General features: G+C 46.6%; 1 protein-coding gene across 2 annotated transcripts in view; it reads right to left on the reverse strand.

Moving 5' to 3' along the window:
* The window catches only part of slf1 (SMC5-SMC6 complex localization factor 1), a 37,132-nt gene that overhangs the window by 17,529 nt on the left and 6,380 nt on the right, over positions 1-13,223 (reverse strand). For both annotated transcript variants that reach the window (XM_064937846.1, XM_064937847.1), the window contains exons 10-16: positions 11,604-11,735; positions 11,311-11,452; positions 10,473-10,644; positions 10,095-10,240; positions 9,648-9,790; positions 3,702-3,781; positions 148-240 (exon numbers count right to left, since the gene is read on the reverse strand). In XM_064937846.1, coding sequence (XP_064793918.1) covers positions 148-240; positions 3,702-3,781; positions 9,648-9,790; positions 10,095-10,240; positions 10,473-10,644; positions 11,311-11,452; positions 11,604-11,735 — 908 coding nt within the window. The remainder of the gene's footprint in view (positions 1-147; positions 241-3,701; positions 3,782-9,647; positions 9,791-10,094; positions 10,241-10,472; positions 10,645-11,310; positions 11,453-11,603; positions 11,736-13,223) is intronic.

Raw genomic sequence — 13,223 nt, forward strand, 5'->3', positions numbered from 1 at the left:
CCGTTCCACCAAGACACACCCTTCGCATTTTAGCTAAAGGTTACACTGATGACGCACACTTCTCTTTTCCTTCCTTCTGTAATTCCACGTTAAAATCGCTCCACGACACCCTAAAGTGGAAGCAGCGAGAGGGGGGGGGGGGCCTACCTTTCACGTTGACGTCGGTCCCAGGAAGTGCTAGGATCTGAAGCAGCGTCTCAACCTGGTTCCTCTTGCAGGCTCTGTGGAGGAGTGTCTCGCCTTCACCAGGACCGCGTCAATGGGCACAAAGGAGGAGAGGAGAAAAAAAAAAAGAGAAATCCAAAATTAGGGTGTGTCTTACCCATTGTCCCCCTGTTACACTCACACACCAATAATGTACTGAAGAAATGTCCCCAAAGACCACAACAACAAAAAACTGACCTAAAAAAAAAGAAGAAACGGCAAATCTCCAATGAGAATGCAATTTAAGAGGAGAGATGACAAACAGGGGGAGATAAAAACATCTATTTTAAATAAAGTCATAAAAAAAAGGTAGTGAATTGGGCTCTTTCTCCTCCCTCTTTTTTTGGGGGGCACAGAGGGATTTTCCACTTACACCAGAGCTTCACAAAGTTAAGAAACGGGCTGCGAGTGTGAGAAGAGCCTCTTCCTGTCACGTATTGTTCCTCTGGAGGAAGTTATGGTACACAGCCCAGGCACAAAGGCTCCAAAAAGGATTCTTCACACATCCAGGGTTCAAAAGCTCCCCCTGGGCATTACCAACGTACCACGTGATATTTAATCAGCAAACTACAACACCCAGACACAAAAGACATATTTACATTTCCCCCCCGCTCTCTTTTTGATACAATATTAAATCAGGAATATATTAGGAGGGACAGTACCCCCTATTTTCATGTATGGCTGAACTTCACAAGAAAGTTAAAGGCCAAGCATGAGTGCCTCTTTGCTTGCCAGTATAATACAGGACTGCAGAATTCCTAATAAATGCTTTACTAGCCTGCCTGGCCATACAGAGGCTTCACTGGAGCACAGAGCAGGGCATGGGGAGTGGGAGGAGAGGAACGAGGGGAGAAAGGGAGGAGAGGGCAGACAGAGACAGGACATGCAAGAGTGCAGGGGAGAGGAAGAGAGGCTTGCTCCATTTCAAGGCACAGCGAAATACTGAAAATGCTCGACGCTTTCAACTTGAAGAGTTCCTTTCTTCCCAGAGGTGTCTTTGAGGTTGCATTAGACGCATTAAATGTGTTTTCCCAGCTGACGACGAGGTTGAAGGGCGGGACAGCAAAGAAAGATTCGCTGTTTATCTGGAGCTTCGACAACATCTGGACGAGGAACAGCGAATGGTTTCACTGTTCTTTCTTCTTTTTTTTTCGTGTCAAAATGCAGAGGTAAGCCACAAAGCAGAGGGTAGCTTGTGTTGTGGAATATATTTCAGATCTCCAGTGCCAGTTGCCCTGCTGTATCATGCCCCAGCTCCCTCCTCGAAAAAACACCTTCCCTTCCAGAGCAACCCAGCGTCTCTTCGGTGCGTTGCCTCTCGCCAGCCCAAAACACAGGAAATCCTAAATTAATCCTGCCTCTCCTCAGTTATGGGTTTTGAAATGCGGTGTTGTCCGTTATGTCCAACTGGAATAGTCCGGATTTTAAAAGGGACAGCCGGTACTGGTGGATCGGATCTGGCGGTGGAGCTTCCCAGAACAGTACCGTGAACCCAACTGCACACTCTCCTCTCTGAGTTACTGGTCCATACCAATATTCTCACACCATGCGGCAAGGAATACACTGGAGCCAAGATGGCCGACATGAGCACAGTTTCCAACGCAACCTCTCCCCCATAAAGCGCTACTTCCTCAATCTTCCTATAATAACAGTTAAGAAACTCCGATAAATAAGACCACATTCTTTCCATGTAAATAAATGATCTCAAAATCGAATAAACATAAAATTCAAAATTAATAATACACATGGGGGGGGGGACAAAAAAACAGCAATAACTAGACTAGAGAGTGAAGTCCAAGTGGGCCTTAATGAGTTGTTCTGCACTGTGGCAGGTCAGCGTTCTGCACAGTGTGTTCCACCATTACAGCCTCTAAAAACGCTGTGATTAAAACACCCATTCCACAGCTCCCCGTGTGTACACATCCTCGCAAATGCCAGGCCCAATCCACGCACTGTTAAATCACTGTAATGGCTCCAATTTGGACGAAATGCCTCCATTACAGGGGTAATTGCATGCTCAGCATTTGTAAAGCACGGAATGGATAAATCCGCCTGTCCTTTTCTAGAAATCCCTCTAACAATCCCTCATTTCATTCTTTAATAGAAAAGTTAAATGTGTGTGTTGAACCCCCTCCACTTTGTCTGTGTAGCCATGCTGCGTGTTGACTGGCAACCTGGTTCAAAACGCTGCAGGCAATCGGTTCCAATAAGAACGCTATTTGTCAGAACGGTGCTAGAAAACTATACACAAGTATTAATTTACACCCATGTCTGAATGTACAACCTCGTACACTCTTGGATGGTAATATCCTACTGTATAAAAACACCAAACCTGGCTTGCCGTGGAAGTTGAAAAACTGCGTAAGAATGTTGTGAACTGGGCTTGATCGGTGACATACGACGACAGGGAACCGATTTGATGTGTGTAGAGAGCATCACAAGACGGTGGTCACTGGATAGCGATGCGATTTCAATTGAGCTTTCTAACAGGAATCAGGGGTACAATATGCCACTTTTTAATGTTGTACCTCACCTACTGTAAGAGTCTGCTCTCCTCAATGCCAGCTATGTTAGTAGCACCCAAGAAAGAACAGTGGAGTCAGGACAGCACGTACACCAAGGAGACTGTAGAACTGCCAGAGCACAGACAACGACCTTCCTAAACCCACAGCCCCTCTCAGCTGCTAGAGATACGCAGCACAGAAAAATAGCTCATAGGAAAGCAATATGAAATCTGTGTGTGTGTGTGTGTCCGAGAGAAAGAGAGATGTGCTGATGGTTCATCAAAAATGTATGCTGAGCGCATCGGTATAGAGATCACGTAGTGGAAAAACAACACATGCAAACAGCCTGGAGTCTCCTGCCTGCCCTCCCCGACACCACCTCCCTGGCTCTGGTGCAGGGCCTTTCTGATCAGGTGAGAGGGGAGATATGAGCGCTGACACCTCAGAGAGTTCACACAGAGTGCCAAGCCTCTTAAGTGCAGGAAGTTCTGCACGTAGTAAGTCACTTTCACAGCACAGCCCTAATTACTGTGTTTAATATTCTTAAACGGGGGATCTGACGACCAATTGTGTGCCCGTGTGGTGGTGGTGTTGTCTTTTGTCATTATTTCCACGTTTCTCTTTTATCCGTGAGATTATTATTCTTTTTTTCTTTCTTCTTTTTACCCTAAAAAATGTGAATAATAGATCCAAAAAATAAACAGTGTGTGGAATTTCAATGAGAATGCCAGAGGTGGCAAACAAGGTGAACTCGTTACAGACGAGAAAAGCCTATTGAATCCACCCACATAGCGACACCATCTGTTAATCCATGGCTTTATAAATACATAATGGGCTCTTCATTAAGTTCAAACGGACGACAAGGCTCTCGTGTCCTCGCTCTACTGATGACCTAGTCCTGTGCATCAGTCTATGAAAAATAAAGAAAATTTGCTTGCATATATGCAGAGAAGCGTGTGTGTGTGTGTGTTCGTGTGTGTGTGTGTGTGTTACCTGCTCTGTTGACACGGTTGAGACCTCTGGGGATGTTCTCCTTGCCCAGACCTGCTCCGTTAACCAGACTGCTGGCCATTCTGGGTAGAGACGGGAGACAGGGTCAGGTCTGACAACAAACATTATCGTCATGGCCATCTGATGACGGGCATTTCTTCAAACTATTTAATACTGCCACAATGAATGTCCATAGAGAGGAATTTCCTTTCACAGCTGGGATTAGTAATCCTACACGTTAGGAAGACACGGACACAAAGCAATGGAACATCCTTGGAGTAACAGAGCAGTGGCAGCAGTATGTACAGGGCCACTGTGCTGTGCCTCATTCAAACAGACAACTACCAGGACCCTGGCAAAGAGATACTCTCAGCACAGTCTTTTAATGGCTGTCACTATGAAGCACTGTGCACCTACTAAAGCCCATACTCTCAAATACATTGCAGTCAGTGTGTTACTCGTCTCCACTGTCCCTGTCCCCCCCCCGTTTGAAGAATAACGAAAATTAAGGTCACACCCAATTGCACTGAGGAAATGGATCCTGTGAGGTAGTGTAAACGCTAAGGAGGACACTGGGTAAATTAATACTCTAGAATGCAATTCAATATTTCCTACAGTATTTAATGATGACGTGGTCAAGGAGAGATGACCAGTTTGGCCATGCAGCAATAACACTACAGCCTGAGCTGTGTGTCCTGGCTGTGGAATAGCGCAACACCGTCCCATCTAGCTTGCGACGACGCGCTTGATCAAATTACCACACACGGCGGCTCCGTAGGCGTCACAGGTCCTTTTTCCCTCCCTTTTCCGCCGCCTAGTAAGTAAAACCCCAACTGAGTCCTTTCAACGGGGAAAAAGGAGATTATGAGAAATAAATAAAGACGAAGTAGTGAAAGTGCACTCTTCAAAGCTGCGTAGTGCTAATAGCTGTATGGCTGTCAGTAGTGCTGTGAGTGAGTGTGCGGAGGGGAGACCTGTTGCATGGCTGCCAGCAGGACGTCTGACATGTGGGTGACAGTGAAGAGGAGAGAGAGGGGGAGGCATGCTTTACTACAGGGAAGCCTGCTTGTTCCCTGTAATTGGGCGGTTCAGAACCCGGGCGGAATCTCCCCGACAGTGTGGGAGGAACACACGTTCTGTCACGTAGCTTGTTATTAGCAGGGATAAATCTGTGAAGAGATCAGAAGTGCCTGCGTGTGTGTGAGAAACATTTTCATCTCATCCCACTTAACTCAAAAAGTACCATGTCCACATGGGGAGACGGGCAACAGACTTGGCAAGAGAGCCTCTCTCATTCCCCTATGATCGTCCATACTACAGAGGATTATCATTCTGTCACTCTTAGTGCAGGATCACTGCAAGCCCGGGGGCATTGTACAATAAGCCATTCACTAACACAAAATACACAGACACACACACACACAGGCAGCACTCTCTCCAGTGCCATTTCCACCCCACACGATGTGATAAAGATCACCTCAGAATCAGAGAGGCAGCAACATAAGAAACCCTTCCACAACTGACATTGCTTTTGTTAAATTGCATTTGAGGCTTTCTAAATGGTTATTTTTTAATCATAAAAAATGTTTTACAATAGGCAGAAATCGCTCCGCCATTTCCTGGTTGCAAAAATTCTAAGAAGTAACAAAACAGGCAATGAATAGTGTAGAGCCCTCAAACTCAACTCTGGACCTTGAAAACAGTCCCACTGCTCCCCCCCCCCCCCCATTGTTCCCCTCTAATCGGGGACAGATTTAGACCTGGGACACCAGGTGTATGCAATTAATTACCGGGTAGAACACAAAACCAGCAAGCTTTTCAGAATTCACCAATAAATTGGTCCACATTGAATGCTAAAGGCATAGAAACCGTAAATGACTTTGTAATAGGAAATAATTGTAAAAAGCAATTTTGGACTGACCAATGTAGATATTTTCAAATACATGCAACTTATCTTTCATATCACGAAAATTCAATTTGAAATGTTTGGGACATCAGGACAATCTTGAGGGAATCTTACCGAGTCAAAAAAGGATGGTCATATGATAGGTTTTGTATATCTTACCTTGCAGAGAGCCTATCCAACTGACAACCTCTTAGGAAAAAAATATTGGAATCATGAATTAAAAATAACTGATATTGGCACAAGATGGAGGGAATGTTGGAACATTAACAAAATGACAATTAACGAAAATGAACGCTTAATACTGTATAAAACTAATGTATAGACTGTATTATACAAGCGACAACATTCACCAATTCTACAGCACAACGGCAGTCACGTTTCAAGTGTAAAACTAACAAAGATTTAATTATCTATGACTTCTGGGAATGTTATCAAGTCCAAAAGTTATGGGCTCAGCGAGAAAGTTGGCTGTCAGATGTATTACAATGTAAATTTACTGACTCTGTCAGTCTGCATATGTTCAAGGCATGGCATATGAGGGTGTAGTGAGATACCTGATGGGTTGGATGATACTCTTATCTTACTTAACTGGAAATCAACCAATCCTCTACTGAAAACACAATGGAAAGGTCAATGCTTTATTATCCAAAATGTTGAAAGTGGGTGGGCTACTGAGAGAAACAAAATGGTGCAGTTTGAGGCCATGTGGGGGAGAGTGATGCAGGCGCTGGAGATGGTGGTGTGAGCATGTGGGTCTGGGCAGATGTGATGATGTTTGTGTGCGTATGCTGTCATTTGTGTGTGTATATGTTTTGTAATAAAAAAAAATATTTTTATTGAATTGTACCAAATATATTTTCAATAAGCAAAATTTTTATTTTCAGCTTGTGTACAAATGCAAAAGTAAAACTAACCAAAATTAAACTTAACAAGAAGCATAGAAATAGTGCAAATAGAACGGATCTATCGCTTCTCAGACTTGCTTTCAATGAGAAAATCTAATCTAATTTTATGTGTCACATGGGCTGAATAAAACAGGTGTAGTGAAATGCTTTTTTAGAAGCCCTTAACCAACAACGCAGTTAAGAAAATATATGTCAAGTAAAAATGTAACATAGTTAAAGAGCAGCAGTAAAATAACAGTAGTGAGGCTACATACAGGGCGTACTGGAACAGTGTCAATGTGCGGGGACATCAATGTGCGGGGACACAGGTTAGTCGAGGTAATTGAGGCAATATGTACATTTAGGTAGAGTTAACGTGACTATGCAAAGATAATAACCAGAGAGTAGCAGCAGGGTAAAACAGGGGTTGGGGTAGCCATTAGATTAGCTGTTCAGGAGTCTAATGGCTTGGGGGTGGAAGCTGTGAGGAAGCCTTTTGGACCTAGACTCGGCGCTCCGGTACTGTTTGCCGTGCGGTAGCAGAGAGACTAGGGTGGCTGGAGTCTTTGACCATTTTTAGGAACATCCTTTGACCGACTGGTATAGAGGTCCTGGACAGCAGGAAACTTGGCCCAGGGCCGTACGCACTACCCTCTGTAGTGTTTTGCGGCCGAGCAGTTGCAATTCCAGGCAGTGGGTGATACAATCGATCAGGATGCTCTCGATGGTGCAGCTATAGACCTTTAGAAGACCTGAGGACCCATGCCCAATCTTTTCAGTCTCCTGAAGGGTAATAGGCATTATCGTGCCCTCTTCACGACTGTCTAGGTGTGTTTGGACCATGATAGTTTGTTGGTGATGTGGACACTAAGGAACTTGAAGCTCTCAACATGTACCACTACAGCCCCGTCGATGACAATGGGAGCGTGCTCGGTCCTCCTTTTCCTGTAGTCCACAATCATCTCCTTTGTCTTGATCATGTTGAGGGAGAGGTTGTTGTCCTTGCACCACACGGTCAGGTCTCGGACCTCCTCCCAAAAGGCGACCTCATCGTCTGTCGGTGATCAGGCCAACCACTGTTGTGTCATCTGCAAACTTTATGATGGTGATGGAGTCGTGCCTGGCCATGCAGTCATGGGTGAACAGGGAGTACAAGAGGGGACTGAGCATGCACCCCTGAGGGGCCCACATGTAGGTTCAGTGTGGCAGATGTATTGTTACCTACCCTTACCACCTGGGGGCGGCCCATCAGGAAGTCCAGGATCCAGTTGCAGAGGGAAGTGTTTAGTCTCAGGGTCCTTAGCTTAGTGATGAGTCTTCAGGGCACGATGGTGTTGAACGCTGAGCTGTAGTCAATGAATAGCATTCTCAGGTAGGAGTTCCTTTTGTCCAGGTGGGAAAAGGCAGTGTGGAGTGCAATAGAGATTGCATCATCTGTGGATCTGTTGGGACGCTATGCAAATTGGAGTGGGATAATGGTGTTGATGTGAGCCATGACCAGCCTTTCAAAGCACTTCATGGCTACAGAAGTGAGTGCTATAGGTCGATAGTCATTTAGGCAGGTTAACGTAGTGTTCTTGGTTACAGGGACTATGGTGATCTGTTTGAAACATGTGGATATCACAGACACACTCAGGGAGAGGTTGAAAATGCCAGTGAAGACACTTGCCAGTTGGTCAGTGCATGCTCGGAGTACACGTCCTGGTAATCCGTCTGGCCCGACGGCCTTGTGAATGTTGACCTGTTTAAAGGTCTTACTCCCATCGGCTACGGAGAGCGTGATCACACAGTTGTCCAGAACAGCTGATGCGCTCATGCATGCTTCAGTGTTACTTCTATGCTCACTTCGAGGCAAGCTATTTTGCTCGTCTGGTAGGCTCGTGTCACGCGGCTGTGAATAACAGATCTTTAACACACATTCTACGTGGAAATGTTCAGGTCGCCAAAAAAGCTGCCTACTATGCCTTTAAGGGATGCTGTGATTCACTGTGCTGTAGTAAAATAATAAATACAAAAATATATGTTTTATTGTCACACAACGGATAGATGCAGTGAAATGTGTTGTTTCACAGGGTCAACCATATTAGTACGGCGCCTCTGGAGCAAATTAGGGTTAAGTACCTAGCTTAAGGACACGTCTGCAGATTTTTCAACTTGTCGACTCGCGTATTCGTACACGCGACTCTTCGGTTACTGGCCCAACGCTCTAACTGCTAGACAACAGTAACATGTGTCGAGAGAGGGCGAGAGAGCGATAAAGAGAATGACAAACCCAAACGGGCTCAAACAGAAAAGCAATAAGCTCTGCTTGATTAAGCCAGCAGGAGGAAACAGGGCTTCAATTATGGAGAGCCTCCCGCCAGCCTTTGTCTGGACTTGTGCCCTGATGGCAAGCTGTCCTTACAGGAAGAGCCGAGGAGAGCAAGAGAGGGACTCCCCTCATCACACACTTTATCTATTAAGGCACATTCATGGCCTCTCACTCACATGTTACCTCAGCTTTCTAAACCAAATCATCTATATCATACGATCCCCTCACCCCAACTCTCTGAGTAATACACAATTATTAATTGAAAAATAGATATTTTTGTAAGGTGAGGTAACAAAAGAACTTGTCTTTTGATTTTCTATTGAAAAAGGTGAATGTTGGTGAATAAAGTGTTTGAGGGGAAAAGAGGCCGAGGCTGGTCGGTGAGTGAACTGCTAGCCTTGAGGTGAACCTCATCCCCAGCGGGCCCTGCCTCCCCGTGTCTGTGCCAGCGGCGGGGTGTTGAACAGCAGCAGCTGCCTGGTATGATGCGGGGGGTGGTGGCAGGGGAGAGAGGTAAGCCATCAGTCTGTCCAGAGAAGCCTAGCTGTAGGGCCTCTGACCTGCTCTCTGCACCTCTCCTGTAATCTGATACATAGGCATGTGAAGAGGCATGTCCACTGAGGACTCCACATCTCCACACTCACTCTGACCTGCTCTCTCACACTCTCCTCTCCTATGGCATCCTCTCACCCCCTCCTTCTTTTCCCTCATTTCACCACATCTCCTCCCTTTCTCACCTCTCCCATCCACACAGCTTTCCCCCCCTCTACACCTTCCTCGGGGAGGTTGGTTGTATGGCCTCTCGCCTGACTGGAGTGGTCAGCAGGGGCACAGACACACAGACTCACCCTGTATCAGTCCCCTGGCTGCTCCAGCTGCAGGAGGTGGGTTCAGTCCCAGGCCGAGGGCCCCCGCTGTCTGCCCGGGGGACTCTGGAGCCACCTGTCCTGACCGCGCACAGCCTCCCCAGGGCTGGCAGGTAGGAGGACACCTGTCAGGACACACACACAGTAAGATGAAGGAGAGGGTCTTTATAGAGAGGGTCTGTAGTATAGGAGGTGTGTGCATGTATGTTAGACAGAGGAATAAAGACACCAGCGTTAGCAGCTGTGACAGTGAGAGGCCCAGCAGTGAGGATAGCAGCAGGAGAATCTGATCCCAGCAAAATAACTGGCCTATATGTGCAACAGAGCTCCAATACACTGTACCGCTGTTGCACTTGTACTACACCTGGGACACAAGAGCCAAGACGGGGAAACCAAACACATTCTAACGTAGGCTTGGCCAAAACGTACAATCTTCCTTAGCGAGATGGGCTCTGCTCCTATGATGATGCCGTTCCTGCAGCACACGTTCCTAAAGATGGCGTCTGCCGTGACCATTCGTAGCCTGGTTGGGACCATCCCGGGAACAAACGTCTGGAGGACATCCGGGGGCAGGTCTGAGGGCAGGAAGAATAACATCCACATCAACACGGGAGCAGTTAGAACACATGATTAAAACTGTGCTGCTGTGTGTCAGACTGGTTGCGTCCCGAATGGTACCCGATTCCCTATACAGTGCACTACCTCTCACCAGGGGTCCACAGGTAGTGCGAACATTGTGTACTATAATCGGGAACAGAGTGCCGCTCGGGACGGAGCCTCAGACCTGCGTGCAGTGCAGTGTAGTACCCTGACAGAGGATGGCGATGTGTTGAGCCAAGTCCTCCAGGCCTTTGTCCACCAGGCTGCGGTTGAGGCGGCTGTACTCCTGCCACCAGTAGTCCACCACCACGCCCAGCGTGTCCTGCAGGGTCAGCACCAGCGTCTGCCTCCGGTCTCTCTCACAGTCCCTCTCCTGACCCTATGCAAGCAACCACAGCACAAAAAAACAGAGATGGGTAGTTAGCTGGACCAGAGTGAGGGCCCAATTCCATTACAATTCTTGCAATTCCCCCCGCACCAGTCTATTTCTATGTGCACAAACACTGTTCACACCCCTCTTGTTGGTGGAGAGATTTTGCAGGTCTTGCAAGCTGATTGCCTGCAATTCTACGAATGTTACCATGGGAGCAGAGAAAATGTTGCCGTTCTAAAGCAAATGTTCTTGCAACCCTACACATTTAGGCTTGTCTAATGTCTATTCATGTGACAAAAAAAATAATTACAACAATATCTACGGCTTAAAAGACCCAAAAAACAACAAACAAACAAAAACAGCTGACATGGGCTAGTTGATCTGGGCATTTCTGATAAGTTACAAATATCTCTAAGGTCTGTAATGACTAACATGACAAGAGGAACTGAGTCCCCCCCACCCCAATTTTTTTTTTTTTTTTAAAAGACCCCTGCACTTCCCCTGCTGACACAGCACCCCACAATTTGGGAACAACTGCCTTAGATGGTGCGCTGCAAGTTCAGAATGGACTTTGAACTGAACTATGGGCGGGACAGGGATGTAGGCCTACTGTATGTGACTGGAATGTTGGTGAGGACAGGAACAGGGACTTGGGAACGTGTCCAGGTTTACCTCCAAGACAGAGCGTTCCCACAATGAGGCCTGGACCAGGAGCTGGGCGATCTGCTGCACGGCCTTGGAGGCCAGCGTCGAGCGCTCCCACACGCTCCAGAACACCCTGTAGAGGACGGACGACCGCAAGTCTCCCGCCTCTCTGAGGAAAGATGGAGGACATGTTGAAATATCCACAGTGTCGTGTCTGTAGTACATGACGTTGATTGGAACTATCCAAGTTGTTTCAAGTAAGTGACGCTTGTTTTCTACATTACGCCAATATATGCCTGTGTCCCGTCGGTGGGGATTACCCTTTGCTAGCTGAGTGCATGTCACACTTGAAGAGCTCGAGCATAAAGGCCTGCAGGTCACCATGGAAGCGGAGCAGCTCTGGGGAGGCGGGGCTAGGGAGTGAGTGACAGGGCTTGCTACCCATGCAGAACCTGGAGAAACAGAGACACCAAAAGGAGGAAGATGGGTACAACATGAAAAGGAGAAGGATGGCCTCCCGAGTGGCGCAGCGGTCTAAGGCACTGCATTGCAGTACTAGAGGTGTCACAACAGATCCAGATTCGATCCCAGGCTGTGTCGCAGCCTGCTGCAACCGGGAGACCCATGAGGTGGCGCACAATTGGCCCAGCGTCGTCCGGGTCCCATCGCGCTCTAGCGACTCCTGTGGCGGGCCGGGCGCATGCACGCTGACACGGTCGCCAGAATACGTGGGTTTTTCTTTATATTGACTCTTTTCTACATTGTAGAATAATAGTGAAGAAATCAAAACTATGAAATAACACATGGAATCACTTACTAACCGAAAAAAAGTGCTCAAATATATTTGAGATTCTTTAAATAGCCACCCATTGCCGTGATGACAGCTTTGCACACTCTTGACATTCGCTCAACCAGCTTCATGAGGTAGTCACCTCGAATGCATTTCAATTAACAGGTGTGCCTTAAAAGTTCAAAGTTAATTTGTGGAATGTCTTTCCTTCTTAATGCGTTTGAGCCAATCGGTTGCGTTGTGACCATGTATGGGTGGTATACAGAAGATATACCGAATAAGGTTAAGACCAAGTCCATATTATGGCAAGAACAGCTCAAATAAGCAAAGAGAAATAACAGTCCATCCTTTAAGACACGAAGATCAGTCAATATGGAACATTTCAAGAATTTTCAATGTTTCTTCAAGTACAGTTGCAAAAACCATCAAGCGCTATGATGAAACTGGCTCTCATGAGGACCGCTACAGGAATGGAAGACACAGAGTTACTTCTGTTGCAGAGGATAAGTTCATTAGAGTTAACGGCACCTCAGATTGCAGAGTTCAAGAAACAGGCACATCTCAACATCAACTGTTCAGCGGAGACTGTGAGTCAGGCCTTCATGGTGGATTTGCTGCAAAGAAACCACTACTAAAAGACACCAATAAGAAGAAGAGACTTGCTTGGGCCAAGAAATACGAGCAATGGACATTAGACCGGTGGAAATTTGTGTTTTGGTCTGGAGTCCAAATTGGATATTTTTTTGTTCCAACCGCCGTGTCTTTGTGAGACGCAGTGTAGGTGAATGGATGATCTCCACGTGTGTATTTTTTATCGTAAAGCATGGAGGAGGAGGTGTTATGGTGTGGGGGTGCTTTGCTAGTAACACTGTCTGTGATTCATTTAGAATTCAAGGCACACTTAACCAACACAGCGATACGCCATTCCATCTTGTTTGGGCTTAGTGGGACTGTCATTTGTTTTTCAACAAGACAATGACCCAACACACCTGCAGGCTGTGTAAGGGCTATTTGATCAAGGAGAGTGATGGAGCGCTGCATCAGATGATCTGGCCTCCACAAACTCCCGACCTCAACCAAATTGAGAAGGTTTGGGATGAGTTGGACCGTAGAGTGAAGAAAAAGCAGCCAACAAGTGCTCAGCATATGT

This window comes from Oncorhynchus masou, chromosome 25, assembly GCF_036934945.1.
Source record: "Oncorhynchus masou masou isolate Uvic2021 chromosome 25, UVic_Omas_1.1, whole genome shotgun sequence".
Taxonomy (NCBI): domain Eukaryota; kingdom Metazoa; phylum Chordata; class Actinopteri; order Salmoniformes; family Salmonidae; genus Oncorhynchus; species Oncorhynchus masou.